General features: G+C 41.4%; 1 protein-coding gene across 2 annotated transcripts in view; it reads right to left on the bottom strand.

Annotated features, from left to right (window-relative positions):
- si:dkeyp-97b10.3 (NACHT, LRR and PYD domains-containing protein 1) overlaps nucleotides 1–24,076 on the bottom strand; it is an 83,424-nt gene that overhangs the window by 44,619 nt on the left and 14,729 nt on the right. For both annotated transcript variants that reach the window (XM_060834195.1, XM_060834194.1), the window contains exons 2-6: nucleotides 7,323–7,354; nucleotides 6,340–6,375; nucleotides 5,160–5,204; nucleotides 4,505–4,540; nucleotides 4,246–4,293 (exon numbers count right to left, since the gene is read on the bottom strand). In XM_060834195.1, coding sequence (XP_060690178.1) covers nucleotides 4,246–4,293; nucleotides 4,505–4,540; nucleotides 5,160–5,204; nucleotides 6,340–6,375; nucleotides 7,323–7,354 — 197 coding nt within the window. The remainder of the gene's footprint in view (nucleotides 1–4,245; nucleotides 4,294–4,504; nucleotides 4,541–5,159; nucleotides 5,205–6,339; nucleotides 6,376–7,322; nucleotides 7,355–24,076) is intronic.

The following is a 24,076-nucleotide window of genomic DNA, read 5'->3' as shown; positions in this document are numbered from 1 at the left end:
AATCATGTCTCACTAACTTGATTTGAGTTTTTTGAAAGAGTAACGATGAGAATTGATGAGGGCGGAGCGATGGACACGATCTATATGGACTTCAGTAAGACTTTTGACAAGATTCCTCATGGTAGATTGGTTAGCAAGGTTACATCACATGGAATACTGGGAGAACTAGCCATTTGATACAGAACTGGCTCAAAGGTAGAAGACAGACAGCAATGATGGAAGGTTGTTTTTCAGACTGGAGGCCTGTGACCAGTGGAGTGCCACAAGGATCGGTGCTGGGTCCACTGCTTTTCATCATTTATTTAAATGATTTGGATGTGAGTATAAGAGGTATAGTTAGTAAGTTTGTAGATGACACCAAAATTGGAGGTATTGTGGACCTTAGAGTTCAACAAGAGCTTGATCAGATAGGACAAGGAGTGGCAGATAGTGTTTAATTTAGATAAATGTGACGTGTTGCACTTTGGAAAGGCAAATTAGGGAAGGTCTTATACCCTTAATGGTAAGGTCCTAGGGAGTGTTGCTGAACAAAGGAACCTTGAAGTGCAGGTTCATAGTTCCTTGAAAGTGCAGTTGCAGGTAGATAGGATAGTGAAGAAGGCATTTGGTGTGCTTTCCTTTATTGGTCATAGCATTGTGTATAGAAGTTCAAGGTTTGTGTAAAGATTTGTAGCTTGGGTGCTGGTTGTTGTGGTTGTAGGCGTGTTTGCCAAGCTAGGAAGTTGATTTGCAAATGTTTGTCCCCTGAATCGGTGACACCTTCAGAGATACAACTTGCAGATACCAACACCTACCTCCAGAGAGAGTGTGACACAATGCCACAGCTAACCAATAGAGTAAACAACACAATGGAACCTTCAAAAAATGGACTAATAACCTACAAAAGATGAAACCAGAAAGCAACAACACCCCAAGATTTTATGGATTACCCAAAGTACACAAACTAGACATACCACTTAGACCCATTGTGGCACTTCCTGGAACACCATCGCATAAACTGGCAAAAGAAAGCCAACAAAAACTAAGACATCTTATGAGCAGATCGAAACACTCCATACAATAATCACAGGAATTCCTACAGAACTTCAAGAACATAAACATAGACAAGGACAAAGCTCTCATTTGATATAACGGCACTGCTCACTTCAATTGCAAAATTCTAGCCAGAGACACAATAGATGATCTCCTGGACAAGCAGAACAGACAACACGATGGGGAACCTATCAAAAAGAACTGCATACTCAAACTACTAGAACGTGCTTGACGACTCACTTCACATTCAACAACCAAATATATGAACAGATCAATGCAACACCTATGGGATCATCCATCTCTGGGTTCATAGCAGAAGCAGTTACGCATAAATTGGAACAAACAGCCCTCACACAAATCCAACCCAACACTGGGTCAGATGTGTAGTCAACACTTTTGTTATCATTAAGAGAACTGAAATCGAGAACACACACCGGATTATCAACACCATACTCATAGGGATCAGATTAACGAGAGACAGGAAACCAACAATTAACTCCCGTTCCTGTATGTGATGGCACAAAGAACACAGAACGGTGAATGCACCACAAAAGTGTACAGGAAAGCTGCACATACTGACCAAGTTCTGCACTACAACAGCAACCACCCAAACACACAAGAGAAGTTGCATTATGACCCTGTTCAAAAGGGCTACAACACACTGCAGCACTCCCAACCTACGAAGGGAAGAACAACACCTCTACAGAGTCTTTGCAAAGAATGGATATCCTCGCTACTTCATCTGCAGGTGCCTAACAGACAAACAACGTGATGAGGACATGCTACCCCACTAGCCACCCCACCTTATATAAAAAACATCTCAGAAGTGACAGCCAGACGTCTCTGATCACTGGGATTCACGACAGCCCATAAACTGACAGTCATGCTCAGACAACAACTCACCAGGACAAAAGACCCGATACCCATCATGTGTAAGACTAACGTAATTTACAGGATTCCATGCAAAGACTGCATGAAACACTGTATGGGACAAACAAGCAGACAACTAGTAATCAGCATCCACGAACACCAACTAGCCACTAAACGCCATGACCAGATGTCCCCAGTAGCCATTTACACAGAAGACAGGGACCACAAATTCGACTGAGACAACACAATGATGATAGGACCAGCAGAAACAGAATCAAATAAATTCCAGAAGACACAGTACAGGAGTACTTCACAGGAAGCTCCAAAGTGGTGAAGATGCCACCGAGACAGTGGACAAAAGTGTGCAAATCAACTTCCCAGCTCGGCGAACATACCCACAACCGTGATGTTGAGTACTGTATAGGGGAGTTGGGAAGTCATGTTGCGACTGTACAAGATATTGGTGAGGCCACTGTTGGAATATTGTGTGCAATTCTGGTCTCCCTCCTATCGGAAGAATGTTGTGGAACTTGAAAGAGTTCAGAAAAAATTTACAAGGATGTTGCCAGGGTTGGAGGATTTGAACTATACGGAGGGGCTGAATAAGCTGTGGCTGTTTTCCCTGGAGCACCTAACGCTGAGGGGTGACCTTATACAGGTTTATAAAATTATGAAGGGGCATAGATAAATTAAATAGACAAAGTCTTTGCCCTGGGGTGAGCGAGTCCAGAACTAGAGGGCAGACGTTTAGGGTGAGAGGGGAAAAATATAAAAGGGACCTAAGAGGCAACTTTTTCACACACAGGATGGTGCGTGTATGGAATGAGCTTCTGGGGGAAGTGGTGGACGCTGGTACAATTACAGCATTTAAAAGGCATCTAGATGGATATATGAATGGGAAAGGTTTAGAGGATATGGGCTAAGTGCTGGCAAATAGGATTAGATTAGGTTAGAATATCTGATCGGCATGGACGAGTTGGATCAAACGGTCTTTTTCCACGCTGCACATCTCTATGACTCTATATTTTAAAGACAGTTCTCAAAAGCATTTGTGTTTATTAATGTGTCATTTACTTCTGTCTTTCAAGCTGATATCTTTTTATTCTTCGTTAATGGGATGTGATTTTTCTTAGCAATGAATTTACCACCCATTGCTAAGTATTCCTGAGAATATAGTGGCAAACTGTTTACTTGAATACAATGGAATGGCTTGCTAGGCCATTTCAGAAAGCAGGTAAGAGTCAACCATTTTACTGTGGAGTCACATTTAGGCCAGATTATGTCAGGTCAGCAGATTTCTTTCCCTGGTGGACATTAGTGAGTCAGTTGTGTTTTCTTTCAATAATCCAATAGTTTATGGTCACAATTAATAATGATAGATTTTTAATCAAGGTTTATTTAATTGAAATAGTAATATTCAATAGTTATAAAAATAATGAAGTTCTTTTTAAAAAGTGTGTAATGCCAACTGCAGCACTGAAGTTGAATGTCTACAGCAGTTATTCCCATTGTCTTCTGTAACTTCAATGAAAAGTTCTCAGAGAAGTCAAAGAAACAGCAACAGCAGTATTTAGATCATTTCTCCAATTTCTATGGAATGTCCACAAAGGACACAGTGGATGATCAGGAAAACCCTTGACAAGATTCAACTCCATTACATCACCTTTCAGGGTAATATTGGGACCACACTGTATAGAGGACAGAAGTGTTTAGGTATCATATTAATAACATTTAAACAGTTAACAACATACCCATAAAGACAATCAAAAATTTTCAAAATCTGCATTTGTATGAAGTCTTATTACATTTCTCACAAATGTCTGCATGTATTTTACATAAACTGAACACGTATTGAAAAGCTCTGATGATTAATTATGCATAGCAGCCCTTCACTGCACATGAGCAATAGCATAAATATAAAGTTAATCTATATTAGATGATGCAAATTTTGACAAAACAATTGATTAGAATTTCAGAAGAACAAAGCCACAACCACAAATAAGAAGTTGGTGTGTGGAAGAGGACGAAAGGGTTAATCAGGAGCACTTCTTTAATTTGAATTGGAAGCAAGGCAAACCTAGGCAAAGTGAACTATGGTCAGGGGGTTGCACATCCCCTCATTCTCCCAGTGACTGTGTATGCAAAAAGCCTTCCACAATTCTTTGTGTAAGGCCAAGAAATGTTTGATGCTCATCTGAACCAGTAGACTAGACAACAAAGCTGTAGACTTATTTTGTACGTGTGCAATAATTGTTTTGATAATCAATACCCCAATGCTCCAGTGGAAATGAGTCAAATCTTGTCTTAAAAAAATTAAGGCTATGATTTTTATCTCGGTACTACCTGGATTATTATTTGGCTGGCCATCCTCAGCAGTCGTTTCATTGGCATCTAGGGAATAAAGGTTTACATCTTAATTATTAACTTTTACAATCTCTAAAGCAAAAGATATAATTTCAGCATCTAACAAAGGATTCATTCATAGTGTAACAAACTTGTGCACAATTAAATAGAAGCAGTACTGAGATGAAGTGTTGCAGTTTTACCTAGACAAAAAATAATGTACAATGATATAGAGCAATGCAAAATATGTATACATTACCTAGTTCTGCCTCAGATGAGTCGGAACTTCTATGTTCTTGTTGAGTGACATTTAGAATGTTATGCAAAAACAAATAAAAGTTAATATTTCTATCATGGAATTAGAGTAAAACCAAAATACACCCTCAAATGAACAAATATTTAAAAGATTGCTTAAGTTGTTTGTAATGCTAGTCAAGTTAATTCAGTTAAGAAATTTCAAAAGACATCTTGGGAATGAATTGGTTGTTTTATACAAATCAATGTGTGTTTTATTCTAGTCTCATACTAAGTATTATAAATGTTAATTATTAGCCATTCTATCGTAACATTATCTAATCAGATTTTTATGTTTAAATAAATATACCTAAGTTTGAATACAATAATGCTAAATTCACTAAACTGAATACTGAAAGCTCTTGATCAGTCTAAGTACAGTAAACTCACTGGCATCCAAGGATGGAGGGTGCCAGTTATAAGAACGGGCCAGTTGACACCGTGACTGCTCATAAATTGCATCAGCCAAGTTTGATCAACAAGAGCAAGAGAGAGAGGGAGAGGTCAATTGGTCAGTTCCCAGATGGTGGAGACTTCCTCCTGTCAATTGCTGCTTTTACAAGCATTTCAGATATTGCAAAGTTTAGTTTACATCAAAAGAAAGAAACATGTCCGCTTACCAGACTCACTCTTTCCAGATTCTGAAGAACCTTCGTCATCTGAACCTTTCACAATAAAAAGGGGGAAATTATAAATATCTGTGAAGCTCCTTTACAGGTCAACGTCAAGAATTTGATTAGAGTGCCCAGTCAGTGTAAGTGTAGTGGGGTGGCCTCCAAATCAGCCACTGTCCAAAGGTAAGACCCGTACTCAAATTGTCAGGTGGGATTATTTTCACAGTCAAGACAGATAGCCCTTGCTTGTAAGGAATAGTAGTGGAATGCTGCCATTTGTTTCAATGGTGCCTGTGCTGTTCCAACAATAGATCAGTTCCCAGGTCAGGCCCAAAAATCAGAAGGTCAACTACTTAAAAGTTGTTCCTAACATTGGGATATGGGTTCAATTATCTTAGGATTTAAGAGATGTCTGCATTCTCTTTGAGGTCTCCACTTGACTTAGACCTAAACCCCTTACACCACAGAACTTCCGACATGCTGATTTTGAGCCTTAAGGTTTTAGAGGTTGATAAAGAGGCTGAAAACCTTATGGTTGGTATCGCAAGATGACTACTTCAAAAAGTTAGGTTTGTGAGATACCAATTTTTTAAAAAGTGAACAAAAAAAAGAAAATTAAGACAAAGCAAAAAAGTGAAAACACCCACCAATGAAGCTTGCCCCTCTGCATGCTGATGTTGGCCAGTATTTAATGTGATTGATGGAAGTCTTACACTGGTTAGAAAACCACTGTGGGAATCCTGTCCCACTTTTCTCCCAAGCATCGCGAAGCTACTTCATTCCAATCAGGCAATTACCTGGGCAGCATCAGGCAGTCAACCTGATTAAGCCCCTTGTAAATCTATTCTACTACACCCATCTCAAGAGTTGTCGGCCGATCAGAGCTCAGCAGCCCGTAGTGTGTGCAGGCTGACAATCATTGGGGGGATGGGAGATGTCATTGGTGAGGTGGGGATGGGAGTGGTATACCTAGAAGTAAAATCAGGAAATGACACGCATATCCATTACAATATCCACCATCCCTACCCCATTACACTGCTGAAATATTCAACAGGGTTTACTGGGCAATGTTTCAGTATGGTGTGTCCCTTGACTGTCCATGGTTGAATATTTCTGTTTTAGGTGAGTGGGAAATGATATGTTCAACTGATAGCAGCAAGACTGTGAAAAATTGAACACCACTGACCTGACTCTGAATTTTCAACAATATCTGGATTTTGTTCTGTAAAATAAAAAAAAAGCAACAGTAATGGAAGACATAGCAAAAGCAATATGAGGATACACAAAAGTCTTTGTATGCAGGATCCTCAAAACGAAAACAATAAAAGGGTCTATTCATCCATATAAGTAAGTTGTATATAGTCCTTGCTAGCAAAAACAATTGTGGTAAAGTTATGGAAATAAGTCTATATAAATGCTGTCTACATTTCCTCTGAAATGACGTTATATCCCTTACTTTAACGCTGCTTTCCACTAACAGAAACACAAACCTTTCCATCCTCCTTGCATGCTACCTTTCCTGTCCTTGGGCTTGGAGGAGATTAATGCTCACCAGTCCTTTTTCTGTCCCATTCACTGTACCAAACACTGATGCCTTGGACTTTGCCAATGGACCAGTGATTCCTCTCTTTCCCTTTCTAGAATGCCTGTTCGCTCAAGCAAAATGCAAAAATAGAAGAGAATATGGCCACCCAGAAGGAAGAAATACTTCAGTGACAGTACTTAAAGGAGATGAATATTAAGCATGCTCCTATTCCGTGGATGACTATTGAACAAAGCACAGAATGTGCTCATTTACACTGGCAGATGTTGGCTCAGTGCGCCAGCTTTCAATTATTTCAACAGTACCACAGTGCAATGCCTGTGCACACTCCCAAAATATATGCAACAATAAAAGCTTGGGAAGGAAAGCCAAAAGGATAGACTACTTGTGATCAAGAATATTATCCAGGATGGGTGTCTTGATGCTAAAGGTGGAAATGCACTGACCTTATTTGAAGAGAACCAACAGAGAAATAAATTACCACAGGAAGCATGGTCTATATTTAATATTCCCACATATTTTCTAGGCTTTAATACTTTGTAGCCCTGTCAGGTCATGTGCAAAACACACAACAGCTACAGGTACACTCAAAATAGCCAGAAGTATCAGTGAAGCCAAACACCCACCTTTTAAGTCAATTGTTGGAGTTCTCTCTTCACTGTAAGAAAATTAAAGACCAGTTACACATCAGTTGTGGTCCTTATGTCTGATGTTTTGTATCAACATTTAGATTATCTCCTTTATCTTTAACAGATAGTGGAAGAGAATAGCTTTCATAATGGAAGTAATGCTAAAAAGAAACTAAAACCACTACAAATACAATACTGCATATCACATTTGTGTTTTGTACTGCCACAAACAGTGGTAACATTTCAATTGTCCAAAGTTTTTATGGAACTGCAAGGTGAATAAGGCACTGATTTTAACTTCCCTAGAGATCTGACTCAGTGTTTAGCACTGCTGCATCATAGCACCAGGGATGGGGGTTCAATTCCAGTCTCAGGCAACTGTCTGTGTGTAGTCTGCATATTTTCCCTGTGTCTGTGTGGGCTTCCTCCTGTTCTCTGCTTTCCTCTCACAATCCAAAGACGTGCAGGTTAAGGTGGATTGGCCATGATACATTTCCCATAGTATCCAAGGATATGTAGGTTTGGTGGGTTAGCCATGGGAAATACAGGGTTACAGTGATATGGTAAGAAGGGTCTGGGTGGGATGCTCTTCAGATTGGTTTGGACTTGATGGGCCAAATGGCTTATTTCCACACTATAGGGTTCCTATGATTCTAAAACCTGCATTTCTGAAATATTAACAACCAACACAGATACCTTGAAATTCTGCTTAATTTCCTGAGTTGTTGCTACAGGAGATATATTTTCAACCAATCATACATGTTGTTATGACACAGGAGAGTGCACTGCTGTTTTCAAGCCCGACCTCTCCCCTGGTCATAACTAATAAATTTAAATACTTTATAGTCAACAAAATACTTTTTCCAGATTGAGATTAGAATAAGAAAATCCATAATCCAAGTTTCTTTAGCAAACAATATTACTGCTTTCTTGCAAAAACAGGTCTTATTCAGAAAAGATGTAAAGCTGATTAACACACAGTTTGTAATCGGAATAAAAATGTTTACCCCCCAAATAATGAAACAAACACACATTAAATCAAATAATATTAAATAACTTTCTCTACAAAGATTAATTTTGAAAAATAACAACACTTTGGCCAATAATTGTTAGTTTTTAAAAGAAATAAAAGTATAAGGTGTAATGTTCAAGATGGTTTTTATTCAGCATCCTGGCATATGTAATGAACACCACTAAACGTAGGCAGCTGTATTTAAGAATTTTAAACTAGGTTCATTCGAGAATCATCAAGAATTCAGTCTTTTCAAGAGAACAGCTGCAGCAGTTTTTTCAGGTATTACACTACACTCTCCAAAATGGTTTTCTCAGTATGGCAGAGTTTGACTTGTGGAGGAGACTCTTTCTCTGAACAGCTTCACCACAAGTGAACTCCAAATAATATCAAAAACAAAGCCATACACCAGGCATGTGATTTCCAATAAACAAGTCAAAGCAATTGGCTTAGCTTTGTGATTTCCATAAAGTGTCTTTAAAAAATAAGCTTTTAATGACCCTGTTATAGAATCCTAGAGATGTACAGCACAGAAACAAACCCTTCGGTCCAACTCATCTGTGCCGATCAGATATCCCACCTGGCCTATATCCCTCCAAATCCTTCCTATTCATACACCCATCCAGATGCCTTTTAAAGTTGCAATTGTACTAGCCTCTACCATTTCCTCTGGCAGCTCATTCCATACACGTACCACCCTCTGCGTGAAAAAGTTGTCCCTTAGGTCTCTTTTATATCTTTCCCCACTCACCCTAAACCTATGCCCACCCCAGAGAAAAGACTTTCTCTGTTTATCCCATCCATGTCCATCACAATTTTGTAAACCTCTGTAAGGTCACCCCTCAACCTCTGATGCTCTAGGGAAAACAACCCCAGCCTATTCAACCTCTTCCTATAGGTCAAAAGCCTCCAATACTGGCAACATCCTTGTAAATCTTTTCTGAACCATTTCAAGTTTCACAACATCATTCCGATAGGAAGAAGACAGAATTGCACGCAATATTCCAACAGTGGCCTAACCAATGTCCTGTACAGCCGCACCATGATCTCACAACTCCTGTACTCAATACTCTGACCAATAAAGTAAAGCATACCAAATGCCTTCTTCACTATCCTATCTACCTGCAACTCCACTTTCAAGGAGCTATGAACCTGAACTCCAAGGTCTCTTTGTTCAGCAACACTCCCGAGGACCTTACTATTAAGTGTATATGTCCTGCTAAGATTTGCTTTCCCAAAATGCAGCACCTCTCGTTTGTCTAAATTAAACTCCACCTGCCACTTCTCAGTCCATTGGTCCATCTGACCACGATCCTGTTGTAATCTGAGATAACCTTCTTCACTCTCCACTACACGTCTAATTTTGGTGTCATCTGCAAACTTACTAACTAAGCCTCTTATGTTCACATCCAAATCATTTATATAAAATAGGTTCAGATATCTAAATGAATCAAAGTCCACAACTGTTTATTGTAAAACCTCAAAAATATGGTACTAATAAAGCTTCTTCAAACAGCGTGACTAAAAATGTATGACTGAACTTGTGACTCCAAATGGGTTGAAAAGAAAGGAATCACCACACAACTTACTAAGGTACAACAGCGTAAAACAGCAAAGTGACACACAGCGAAAATAACACTTCCAACTTAAGAAGATAATGAAGTAGCAATTTATGTTTATAAAAAAAGTTTTTTAAATGCAGATCATAATTATTTATACTTCATATGTTATAATGAGAAACAGACTTTCACTTTATTTCATGAAATAACTAAATGTCAGTCTGCAACTGGAATAGATGGAGAATGTCATTTCTTGGAATAAGAAGGGAATTGTGATAATTTTTGGTATCAATTACACAAACAGAAACTAGAATAGATGCAGTGCTGTAAAAGGCAGGATAACTTAATAAACTGAAAGTACTGCATGTGCTACCAGACCTGTTTTTGATTGCCCCGGCACAGACTTGTCAGGCACTCAACCATCTTAACACATGGCTCCAACATACACAAATGGGCCCATAATTTACCTAAAGCCCTCCAATCTACCATTCCTCGCCAACTTCCACCGTCCACCACTTTCTTCCTTACAATCTCCACTACCACCCAGACAAATTAGCTGTCTGTCCTGGCCCAGTAACTGACCAGCCCTCAATTACCTGAGGTATTGCAGTAGCCTCATTTAAAATTACAGTTTCCCAGTAATACTGCCAGCTCCATGAAAAGGCATCAACACCCAATATTGGGAGAGCCTCAGGCCTGACTAACAGGTGTCCGCACTGTATTCCACAACTCCTACACTTCAAAAAATGGAAATGCATAAATTTCTAGGCCACTTTTTGTAGACTGAAACAATACATCCATTCCAAAGAGGAGTCATTGGACTCAAAATATTAATTTTGCTTCTCTCTCCACAGGTGCTGCCAGGGCTACTGAATTTCACCAGCACTTTCTGTTTTCATTCACAAAACATTATAGTCGCAGCTCTGATGATTTGTCTTAAGGTATTCCTGGACTTATCTAGTTCTGTTGACTGGACAGCTGGCTTCTGATGCAGAGTGATGCCAACAAAGTGGGCTCAATTCTTGTGTTGGTTAGAGGTCACCGTGAATGTCCTGACTTCTCAAACTCACCCCTTGCCTGAGGCATTAGTATAACCCTCAAGTTAATCTCAATACCAATTGTCTCTCTCCAACGAGAATTGGAGAATACCTTTATACCTTTATGATATAATTTTATGAAACAGATTAATCCACAGCTACAGTGAAATTGCACAAAGACAAATGCAGTTTTGTGTGCCGTTTAGGTGGGTGGAAGAATATAATACAGAAGAAAACTCTTTACTTCTCAAGATTTTTTGAGCACATAAGCCTCTTGTGTTCCAGTTAATTACATGTGTCAATCTAAAAAGCGGTTAAGTACCTTTTCAGCAATATTTAACCTCAGCCCAGCAAGGTGATGGATTTAGGTTAAGCTATTGTTATTTTTGAGGATAGTAGGCAGGATATGTCAACTCAATTTCAGTGAGGTTAATGAATTTACTTCCATTGATTTCAATTCTGAACAATGCCATTGTAAAGACTAGCTTTGAACTCTAGCCTGATTGTATTGCTGTGCTCAGTTAGGTACTAGACTGCTGACACTGGATGACGTTTTTGAAAATGTTGGCTCCATACAGCACATCTGTAAACATACTAGATGGCAAATTAAAGCCTGTTATTCCAAATTCACACATAAAGGAGATACATATATTCCTTAAATTACTTTCACATATTCCACAATGAACAATGTCAGATCAGTGGTCACTGCAAGGATCCATCAGTTACAATTTTGTTTGATTAATTTTGAATTTGTCTCTTCAAACCATGGATCTGAGAATAACACAAGCCCAGATCTGGGATGGATTATTGAACCAGAACTTGTGAGTGTAAGTGTGACTTGAGGAGAAAGGCAAATACTAAGGAAAAAATAAATATTTGATGTTATAACCATTGGACCTGCCTGGCTTCCATTATTAATAAACAAAATATGGCACATAATATCTCTACAACAAAACATAGGGGATAAACAGCTCAGTGTAGAAGAGAAACGGCATTGTTGTTCAGATAAGCTGAATATCTGCGACACCCCAGAAACAGGAGGTTGGTGTTATCGATGTTATAACTGGTCAACCATTCTGCTTGACCTAGAACCATAAATCACTTTCCTGAAGGAGGGCTTAGCCAAAACGTCAATTCTCCTGCTCCTTGGATGCTGTCTGACCTGCTGCGCTTTTCCAGCTCTAATCTCCAGCATCTGCAGTCCTCACTTTCTCCTAGGACCATAAATCGTCTAACTTGTAGCTGGCTCTCCACCGCTGCCCCCCCCCCCCCCTCCCCCACAATGGTAGCTGCCTTCCTCACCATTCTGCTGGCAGGTTCCTCCCTGTTCCCCTCACTCACTGTCCAGTGTGCCATTCAACTCAGACAGAGGGGTAGTGGGTGAAGCACTGAAGGCTCTTTCTAACCAGAGTCAAGTGTTCTAGTTAATTTTAGAGCATCAGGCTGCTATGTGAAATAAACCCTAACTCTGAAGCCACTACACTAATCCTGTGTCATTGCTGACAGTGACATACAGACATTGCAACTGCATGGGTTGTGTGGGCAGTTGTTTGGGAACAAATGCAGTCAAAATATTGACAAAATTCTCCAACTGGAGATTTCTATGGGAACTTTTTGAGGCACCAAACACTCAGGCACATTTGCATGTGATTGTCTCTTTGGAAAAAAAACCAAGGAGCTATTTAAAATGGCAGAAGACCTGTTCCCAGTGTTCTAGTCAATACTTCACATACAGTCAACATCACTAAACTAGATGAGGTGGTCATTAGCACATTGCCTTTCTGGGATCTTACGTCTAATATTTCAACAGGGATTGCACTTCAAAAGTACACTACTGACAATAAAGTGCCTTAGGCCAGACCTCTGCTTTGTGACCTATCCACGCAGCTCCCCCAAAAAAATTCAATCACAAACGAATTGGCCATGCTAAATTGCCCGTAGTGTTAGGTGAAAGGGTAAATGTAGGGGAATGGGTCTGGGTGGGTTTCCCTTCGGAGGGTCGTGTGGACTAGTTGGGCCAAAGGGCCTGTTTCCACACCGTAAGTAATCTAATCTAAAATAATGATCGAGTTGCATAGCTTTCTGACTTGGCATATATTTAGAAGAACAAATCTGCTATTGATGTGGTTTACAGTATATGGATCTCAGATGGTAGCCAATAGGTATAACCAGAGCTGAAAATGTGTTGCTGGAAAAGCACAGCAGGTCAGGCAGCATCCAAACAGCAGGAGAATTGACGTTTCAGGCATAAGCCTTTCTTCAGGTATGAGGAAAGTGTGTCCGGCAGGCTAAGATAAAAGGTAGGGAGGAGGGACTTGGGGGAGGGGCGTTGGAGATGCGATAGGTGGAAGGAGGTCAAGGTGAGGGTGATAGGCCAGAGTGGGGGTGGGGGCGGAGAGGTCAGGAAGAAGATTGCAGGTTAGAAAGGCGGTGCTGAGTTCGAGGGATTTGACTGAGACAAGGTGGGGGGAGGGGAAATGAGGAAACTGGAGAAATCTGAGTTCATCCCTTGTGGTTAGAGGGTTCCTAGGCAGAAGATGAGGTGCTTTTCCTCCAACCGTCGTGTTGCTATGGTCTGGCGGTGGAGGAGTCCAAGGACATGCATGTCCTTGGTGGAGTGGGAGGGGGAGTTGAAGTGTTGAGCCACAGGGTGGTTGGGTTGGTTGGTCCAGGTGTCCCAGAGGTGTTCTCTGAAACGTTCCGCAAGTAGGTGGCCTGTCTCCTCAATATAGAGGAGGCCACATCGGGTGCAGCGGATGCAATAAATGATGTGTGTGGAGGTGCAGGTGAATTTGTGGCGGATATGGAAGGATCCCTTGGGGCCTTGGAGAGAAGTAAGGGGGGAGGTGTGGGCGCAAGTTTTGCATTTCTTGCGGTTACAAGGGAAGGTGCCGGGAGTGGAGGTTGGGTTGGTGGGGGGTGTGGACGTGACGAGGGAACAGGTATAACCACAATGGTCGTCTCAGACTGTAGGCTGATCTCTCATTTGAGACAGGCAACCAGTGTAGTTTACCACACTTCAGGGAAGTGGAGAGGATGAGAAGCTCACAGAGCTTACTAATAGTAAAGTTGCCATAGTCTTATCAGACACAAGGGCTGCTCTCTCATTAGAGCTGAAAATGTGTTGCTGGAAAAGCGCAACAGGTCAGGCAGCATCCAAGGAGCAGGAGAGTCGACGTTTCGGGCATGAGCCCTTCTTCAGGAATGAGGAGAGTGTGCCAAGCAGGCTAAGATAAAATGTAGGGAGGAGGGACTTGGGGGAGGGGCATTGGAAATCCGATAGGTGGAGGAGGTTAAGGTGAGGGTGATAGGCCAGAGTGGGGGTGGGCGCGGAGAGGTCAGGAAGAAGATTGCAGGTTAGGAAGGTGGTGCTGAGTTTGAGGGTTGGGACTGAGACAAGGTGGGGGGAGGGGAAATTAGGAAACTGGAGAAATCTGAGTTCATCCCTTGTGGTTGGTGGGTTGACCTTGATGCTCCCTGACCTGCTGCGCTTTTCCAGCAACACATTTTCAGCTCACTCCAGCATCTGCAGTCCTCACTTTCTCCTAGAAGATTTTAACCTACTGCGAATCCTCTTGCAAGGATGCCTTCCTTGAAGAAACTCTCTTCCTCCCTCTACAAGGATTTCAGTGAGTCTCTCTCTCACTGCTCACCCCAGGTCATCTCCTCTGCCCAGAAGCTCTTCAGCCACATTCTCAAACAGACTCGCTACCGCAGCCACATCTCCTTCCTCAGCACCTGTCTACGGAACCGACTAATCCCGCACGGACTCCAGCAGGCCGCCTACTTGCGGAACGTTTCAGAGAACACTTCTGGGACACCCGGACCAACCAACCCAACCACCCCGTGGCTCAACATTTAAACTCTCACTCCCACTCCACCAAGGACATGGACTCCTCCATCGCCAGACCATAGCAACACGACGGCTGGAGGAAAAGCGCTTCATCTTCCGCCCCCACCGTCCGCCCGCCAACCCTGCTTCCCTGTCCCACCATGTAACCCCCATCCGTGCCCCCGCCCTCCCGGCTGCCCCGCACACACACACACACACACACAAACAAACAAACACGCACACACACATACAAACACAAACACACACACACAAACGCACACGCAAACACACATACACGCAAACAAACACGCGCACACACACACAAATACACACACACAACTTTTTGACAGGTTGGGGAAGGGAGAGTTTAGGGTTCATCCCTGTGGAGAACTCCAGAGAAAGTGCTGAGGGAGAGGGAGAGCGCGGAAGGTCAGTCATTTAGAGACAGTGCCTGGACTGTCCAGGATTGTTCTCAGCAGTATTTCAGTGAGCCGAGTTCGTTTTCAATCATTGTACCTGTAAACAAAAGACGTGATCAGGGTTGAAACAGCTCTTTGACATAAGGTTTCTATCGGATAATCCCTTCAGATAATCCGATATTCGGATAATTGGTATTCGGATAATTGAGGTTCCTTTGTACTCTGACCAATAAAGGAAGCATACCAAATGTCTTCTTCACTATCCTATCTACCTGTGACTCCACTTTCAAGGAGCTATGATCCAGCACTCCAAGGTTTCTTTGTTCAGCAACACTCCCTAGGGCCTTACCATTAAGTGCATAAGTCCTGCTAAGACTTGCTTTCCCAAAATGCAGCATCTCGCATTTATCTGAATTGAACTCCATCTGCCACTTCACAGCCCATCTGGTCAAGATCCTATTGTAATCTGAGGTAACCTTCTTTGTTGACCACTACACCTCCAGGTTTGGTGTCATCTGCAAGTTACTAACTGTACCTCTTATGCTCACATCCAAATCATTTAGTCCCTTCCTCAGAATGCTCTATTGTCTCATAAGATTATGGAAACTTTATCTTTTGAGTTTAGAAATTTGTATTCTGTAACTAAGGATCATGCCTACGTACCTTTGTAAATGTCACTGCAAGTGACGACATTTAAACTTTTCACTGTTTTCATTTGAGTACATGTGACAACAAAACTAATTCAAATAATTCAATTCAATCCTTTGGATAAAGGATGGGGAGGCAGGAGCAATGAGCATACCCAACATTAGCATCTTCCTGATTATCACCTTCACATGTGGCTGCATCAAGCTGTGCAAACATCAAGTGTTACTATGTACTGAGGTTGTACCTGTCCCTGGTGTTGCGAAGAATAGGACTGGCCTCATTGCTGCGGAGTGCTCCAAGTAGTTGGGTCATTCTATATAGAGTCATAGAGATATACAGCACGGAAACAGACCCTTTGGTCCAACTTGTCCATGCCGACCCAATCTAGTCCCACCTGCCAGCACCCGGCCCATATCCCTCCACACCCTTCCTGTTCATATACCCACCCATTTAAATGTTGCAATTGTACTAGCATCCACCACTTCCTCTGACACCTCATTCCATACACGTACCACCCTCTGCATGAAAATGTTACCCTTTAGGTCTCTTATCATCAGACCTTGATCAAGAAATTTGCAAAAAAAATTTTGAGCACAAGTCCATCCGAAAGTGGTCAGCACGCAGCATCCTTGAGACCTTCTGGGTAAAGGAGAGGGTGGATCCTGTCATGTGGTTCCCTGAGCAGAATACCTCGCCACCAGAGCTTTCCAATAAGCACCAAGACAGCGCTTGGCTGGTGATGAGAAGTGTACCACCGCACACTGCCCTCAAAGCAGCTGAGGTGGGGGGAGACTGTCACACATCTCCTTCTGGAATGTGTCTTTGCAAAGGAAGTCTGGAGGAAGATGCAGTGTTTTTCGTTCAGGTTCATTCCGAGCAGCTCCCTGACACAGGACTCAGCGTTCTACGGTCTGTTCCCCAGGACACACACCAACACAAACATCAACTGTGCCTTGGGGACCATCAACACAGTGAAAGATGCTGTTTGGTCTGCCAGAAACTCGTTGGTATTCCAGAACAAAAAATTGACCTCACAACAGTGTTGCAGGCTGGTCCATTCCAAGGTCCAGGACTGCATGCTGAGGGACACACTAAAGCCAAGGCACAGTAGGGAAAGACCACTGTCTGATGTCTTTCTGTTGAAGTTAAATGGGGGTCCGTTCAGTTATCGCAACGTCCCTGTCCCTGAAATGTACATAAAAATTGTTCAAGTAAGACTTGCCTTTGGCTTGTTTGGGTAGAGTTAAACTCCAATGTTGTTTGTTTCCTTGACAGACTACTGTACAGAGCCAAATTGCATTTGTGACTATGTATAATCTAAAATTCTTTTTTATGTATAAAGTATATTTTTGAAATAAAACATCCAACCAACTGATCTAAGCAATAAACTTCCATTGAAGAGACTGTTACCTAAAATGTAACTGTTGGAATTGAAAGTAAATTATTGACCTAGTTAAATGGTTTGTTAGGCAGTGAATGCATTTCAAGTCAGAGAAGTACAAACAACGATCTGTCCTGGTGCCTCAAACAATTAACTGTATGTATTAATAACAAAGTAGGAAGTGCTGGAGAAATTCATCAGGTTTGGCAAGGCACCTGAGGTGAGGAAAAGCAGGGTTAATGTTTAAGTTCAGTGACCCACTGCCAGACCTGCTGATTTTCTCCAGCACTCTTTGTTTCTGTTTCAGATATCCAGCATCCACGGTTCTTTGTTTCATTTTCTTTCTGTATTATTAATTTGGATGAAACAGTGAAAAGTCATCCACCCAAACTGGTTTTGATGGCTTCATAAATAGTGTAGATGAAAGCACTAAAAAGACAGGAGTATAATACTGCAAAGCGATACTGTTAGGTTGAAGAAGCATGTGAAATTATGGCAGATGGATTTCAAAGCAGGTACAGAAATGATTTGTACTTAGTGAGTCACTGACACAAATAATCTGCAGTGAGGGCAGGTGAGGGGATGTTGCGGTTTCACCAGAGAATAAGGTCGCACACAGGTTTGGATGAGGGCTTTAATGTAGTGCACAGATAAAGGCTGATGGGAAGAAATGCAAAAGTGAGGACTGCATATGCTGGAAACCAGAGTTTAGATCAGAGTGGTGCTGCCTGACCTGCTGTGCTTTTCCAGCACCACTCTGATGGGAAGCTATGCTTGGTGCACGGCTGGCCCGAAAAACTGTCAAGGAGCACAGACAAGTCCAGCTCCATTTTGGTGCACGACGTTGCACAGAGTCTGGAACCCATCCTTTCCAGTGTAGAAGTCCCGGTCACCTACCTGAAAACACTTGCAGGTCCAATCACGATGCATCTGATAGTTGAAGTGCCAGCTTCCACTGCGACACAAGCAGCAGCTTGTTGGAGTGGAAGCTCTGACTGCGATCATGATATCTCAGCTTGCTGCCTACTAGCTTGTTGCTGCTACCATGAGAGTGTATGTCAGTGCTTAAAGTCTTGCAGCAATCCAGAAATCGTATAGCAGTACATTATTAGGATTGTTGGCGAATATCACAGAGAATTACTTCTTGCCCATGAGGTATATGCCTGCTAGTCTCTCTCAAGATGATATCATTGATTTTCCCACCACAATCACGCTGAAGACCAATGGGAATGGTGAGTATAGCATCCACAATTGGGAACAAGTGGTCTATGCAGAGTGCTTGCAGACGTAACAATAGTCTTTAGCACCTACACCACAACTTTCTCTCCTTTTTAAACAACTGACACTGCAAACTGTTATGCACTCCTGCAAACTCAGAGATAATGGAAGTTAATCAGCAACTTGACAGAAAGTGGTAAATAACCCTGGTGGGGGTGCGGGGTAGGGGGAGGGCTGATTCTTTCTGCTGTTAGACATGCATTCAGAGAAAACAGTAACTAAAGCAGTGACATTGAAAATGGTTGGGCTGGCATCAGATCAGCATACATCAGCAGATTTCCAGTGCCTGCTCCAAAGAACGGTGCTCCTGAATTCCCTGAAATAGTATGAACCATTTCAAAAGTGTGTGCTCATGCATGGCAAATAATGTTTTGGTTTTGGTACAGTTAACTTTTTTCCCACTGCTGAAGGAGTCTCCTAAGGGTGTTATGACCTTAAAATCACAGCCAGACCATACAGCAGAAACATGTGGAAACACTCTTTCAAATTATGGTAGAATCGTCTCCCAGGTTTGCATGAGATCCCATTTTGTAATTTTAAATAGGCAAATGAAACATTTTTGTTAGTCTAGGGATATGATCTAGCGATCAATAGCTGGAGTTTAGATACAGCAAATCTCACTGAATAGCATATCAAGCTTGAGGGCCTGTATGACCTACTCTTGTTCCTATGAAGCTGCTCAAAATATACACAAGTTAAATTTATTGAAATGAAATTATTTAAAAAAGTATTTATACATAAAATAAAGCAAGAGTCAGATCAATCCACAAGATAATAAAAGTACTTTCCTCAGAGACACTTTCCCTTTATATATGATCTGCCCTTTTCACATACAGGAATACCCTGCAGTATCTGGTAAAGCCGATAATATATTATCTCTAAATGACCATTAGGCAGGTTCTCACTGGCTTCAATTCCACAGAGATTTACTGTTTTAAAAATACTTGGCAAAAGGTCAGAAGAGTCATCCCGCATCTGCAATTTGTTATTACACTTCAAAACGGTCGATTACTTCACAACCTATGAGGAGATCCATGTCTGAGAATATTAGAATCAGCAAAAACTTTCATTTAAAATGTTGAAAATCTGAAATCTGGCAAGTATCTGAAGTAAACTATTCAAAATTATAGTAGATCCAGCAATGTCCAAGAAGAGAAATTACAGATTAATATTTCAAGTATAACCTTTTGCCAATTCGGAAAACAGAATGTTAGCATTGGAGTCAAAAAAGTGAGAATAAAATGGGGCATGGGGCAAAATGCAGAAAATCAGTGATGTGAATGTGATGTTTTATAAGATGATTATGCTTTGTAACAGCTTCTTTAATTCAAGGTAAAATGGGCTAGAGTCACAGAGTCACAGAGGTATACAGCATGGAAACAGACCCTTCAGTCCAACCCGTCCATGCCGACCACATATCCCAACCCAATGTAGTCCACCTGACAGCACCCTGCCCATAACCCTCCAAACCCTTCCTATTCATATGCCCATCCAGATGCCTTTTAAACGTTGCAATTGTACTAGCCTCCACCACTTCCTCTGGCAGCTCATTCCACACACGCACCACCCTTTGCATGAAAATGTTGCCTCTTAAGTCCCTTTATATCTTTCCCCTCTCACCCTAAACCTCTAGTCCTGGACTTCCCCACTCCACGGAAAAGACTTTGTCTGTTTATCCTATGGTATTCTGTTTATACTACTGTATTCTAAGATGGCATCGGAGAGATGGATTCTAAGGTGGCCCTGATCTTTGTACTCAGGTACACATGACAATAATATCCAATCTAAAAGAAGCCATCCACTGGCGATGTAAGGAATCTAGAAGATTCACTGTGACTGAAGTGGGTCAGGAGTGCGGTGCGGGGGCGCGGGAATGGAGAAGACTCTCCCCAGGGGGCCTTAACACGAGTGTTCTATTTGTGACTTCTCCAGACACACAGAGATGTGCCTTTTGACAGTCACTTGACATAATGACTCAGCAAATAGGAATATAGAGACCCATTGGAAGTTGGGACTGATGTTGGACCAGTTCCTGTAAAGACTCTAATTCTGTGGTTAGCAGGTAGTGAATTATAACTACACCGTAAGATTTTGGTCAGGTTAAAAATGAAAGGGAATACATTTTCTGTAGTTTAGAGTGTTAATTGTCTACTAAATAGTGTTTAGTTGTTAATGCTTTTAGTTTCCTTCTTCCTGTAAAAATCTTAAAATTTAGTCTGTACCAGAATAATAACAATTATTAGAATAAAAGGAAATGGCTTAACCCAAAAGCAGGGAATGGTTGTGATATACTGTAAAATATTACCTCAGTAGGCAATGAAAATACATTTAAATTACATCATCCCATTGCTGGCAAGCGAGACATATTGGCAAAGCTTTTCATCTGGTACTCATCAGGATAACTGAAGAGACATGCTGTTTGATTCAATTAACCAAGTGTTAGGATGAATGGCTTAGCTACTTTACCAGCCCTGAATTCACCCAGAACACTCAAACAGAATTCATACGATCATAACTCACCCCACCACTTACACATAATTCTCAGCTTCCCTGGTGAGTGTGCTGTTGAAGCAGTGCAGATGAAGTTGATGGCTTTGAGTTCCTGCTGAGAAGGGAGTACATGGGCATTTCCAGCTTGGTGTGAAACAGGGAACATTGAGAGATGAATTAGAATAATTTCAATATCTACAATGCACCATCATCTCTCCTGAACTTCCATCTATGTACCCCAGAAGTAGATAACAAATGACTTGGATGTTTAAACAAATTTTGACATATATTAGCATGTTTAACAGTCTCCATGGTATCTCAGTGATACAGTGGGATCAACTTCTTATATTAATCAACTTGCATGATAGCACGGAGGCAGTGCATCTCACAATAGTTACAGAATGAGGCCATTTGGGTCACTGTGATTTTGGTTGCTGTTTTAAAAAAGGGACTCCTCCACCTTTTCCCCAAAGCTCTGCATGTTTTCCCTTTTCAAATAACAATCCAATTTCCCTTTGAAGTCTCCATTGATCCTGCTTGTTGTGCTTGTTGAGTTTGGCGTTAGGTGAGTGAAAGGGTTTTAATGAACAGAACTGAATGAGAGGCTAGTGGTCCACTTAGAAACGATATGAAAAGGTGCACCAACTAACTTTTATCTCTCATATGAGGTCATTGGACTTGCATCCTGGTCCTCAGGACGAAGCTGCTGGCACTGACTAAAGCCATTTGCTCCTTTTCCTTATACAGTGTCTGGCTGGAGGGTCTCCTATTCCTTATTGGGAAGGGGGCCTTTTTCATCCTATTCACCTCCTGCACTAAGACCTCCAGTATTGCGTCAAAGAACTACAGAACACAATCTCTGACAGAATGACCGATTTGCATTCTTCTCCCGGCTCAGAGGCTCTGTCGTAACCAGTTCACACACCTGCTGTTACTAGCTTTAATTGGCACAGTCCAGCTTTAAGTGGTTAAAGCCTTGTCTGACACTCAGACACTCAGTAGTACTCTTAGTACTGGGCAGCATGGTACTAACATTTAAGTAACAAATAACACCAAATTGGATGACTGTGATCATCACACCATTCCCAATCTAATTCACTCTTCCCCTTTTATATTTTTTCGCTCTACTTCTCCCAGTGAATTTGGCTTTCTTACACCAAAAAAAAGTTTACAAATAATACACTTATATGTGAAGTTCAAATTAAATTGCCCTGTTGTAATCTCCGGTTCAGAACAATCAGCCCATCCTCAATAAAGAAAAAAAAAATCTTTATCACAGCTCATTACAATATCATATGCTTTGTGCAAGTTGCATGTGGGTAGCATAACAAACTGGCTTGGTAGCTTTACCAGATTAACCTTTTTGAATAAGATCATTATGTACACTGCCCAGATGAACTGGAATCCAGCAGCACCTAAAGGTTTCTAGGAAACGTTAACTCCGAAGTAGTGGTAAGGAGATGGACAAGCTAATATAAGTGAACTGAAGATCTGGGTCCAACTACAAGGCCATCTACAATGACCCTGGACCTTGGGAAGTTGTAGCTAAGATCACCAATTTTTTAAAATCTCAATTTCCTCACAGGGTAACACAGGGATTATGGTCAGCACTTCCAACTCATTTTGTATTGACCAAGAACAGGAACAAAATTTGCACTTGTAGAGCAACTATATCTATCATAGAATAACATCCTAAAGCACTTCAGAGTGAACCATATTCAATGTGGATAATAAACCAAAGAAGGGAGATAATAGGGAAAAGATCACCAGAAACTTCTTAGGAAAGTATCAGACAAAAAAATGTGGTTGAAAGTCTTAACTAAAAGTTTGGTCAGAATAGTAAGAGCAGGCCAAAGAAGGAGACAGGGTTGGAGGTGCGGAGAGGGGTTCCAGAGTTTAGGGTTAAACAGGTAAAGGCACAGCTGCCATTGGGGAAAAGAGTGAATGGGGAATATTCAGGCGAGTAGAGATCAAAGAATGCAGAGAGAAATTTGTGGCACCGGTGGAGGCTATGGACAGATAGGAGTGAAATAATGGAGGGATTTGAACACAAGAATGAGATTTGAGACAGTTAAAACTAAGACATTGTCTACTGTGAGCCAGTGTAAGTCAGCAAGAACACAAATGATGAATGCACAAGGTGGGTTAGAGCATTGGCAACAGACGCTTGGATGAACTTAGGTTTATAGAGCTCATAGAATAGAAATCAAATTACAACAATATTAGAACTGCACAGTTCTATCAGATTATACTTTTAATGCATTTCTATTCAAAGATGACATAGAAGCTTCAAGACAATGAAAAGAATTATTGTCAGAATTATTTCCAAGTATTAGACAGGCTGTGTCATGAGCTAGGTTGGAAAATTACAGCTATTTCAGCTTTGAAAAGTCACAGTTGATTTGAGATCTCCAAGAGACATGCAAGATAAATGCGAGAAAATAAGTCAATCCGAGAAGTGTTCCACATTAAACTGTAACAGCAGAACACGTGGCACAAGTTCAAACCCGCAAAAAACCAAGTCAGATCAGAAAACAGGAATTTCCTCTTCACACGAGGAGTAATTAACCCATTAAGTGCATAAGGCGGTGGAGGCAAAAATCCTGCAAACAATTGGTTTTTTTGGTTCTTTTTAACCAATGAAGTAATCAGTGACTGCTAGTCCTTTCAAGTTACTTTAATGTGAACTCAAGGTTTCTGAGCATGAGAGCTGGCTGGAGGCACTGTGGGGCTGAGGATTTCCTGGAGTACACACTCGAGGAGGTGGTCATCCTCCAGTTGGAGAGAGTTCAGAGGCTGGGAAGTGGGTGGCTATCCATCACAGTGAAAAGGCAATGGAAATCTTTGGGTGTACAGCATTCTCAAACCACTTTTCAGTTCTATATTGAATAAGGGTGAAGGTGCTGACACCTGAGGGAGGGGCAGTGCAATCACAGACATATTCAGGGAAAAAAACTACACCAAAGCACACAGCTTAGTGGGACATTTGATACCCAGTGAAATAGACAGTCTGTCTGCAGTAATCTTGCACTCTGTCTTGTCTCTGTGATGCTTATATAAAGAGAACAGCTGAAAGGGAGCAGAATGCTTCACTT

The sequence above is a fragment of the Hemiscyllium ocellatum genome, chromosome 13 (genome assembly GCF_020745735.1).
Source record: "Hemiscyllium ocellatum isolate sHemOce1 chromosome 13, sHemOce1.pat.X.cur, whole genome shotgun sequence".
Taxonomy (NCBI): Eukaryota; Metazoa; Chordata; class Chondrichthyes; order Orectolobiformes; family Hemiscylliidae; genus Hemiscyllium; species Hemiscyllium ocellatum.
This window is presented reverse-complemented; position numbering and strand designations above follow the sequence as displayed.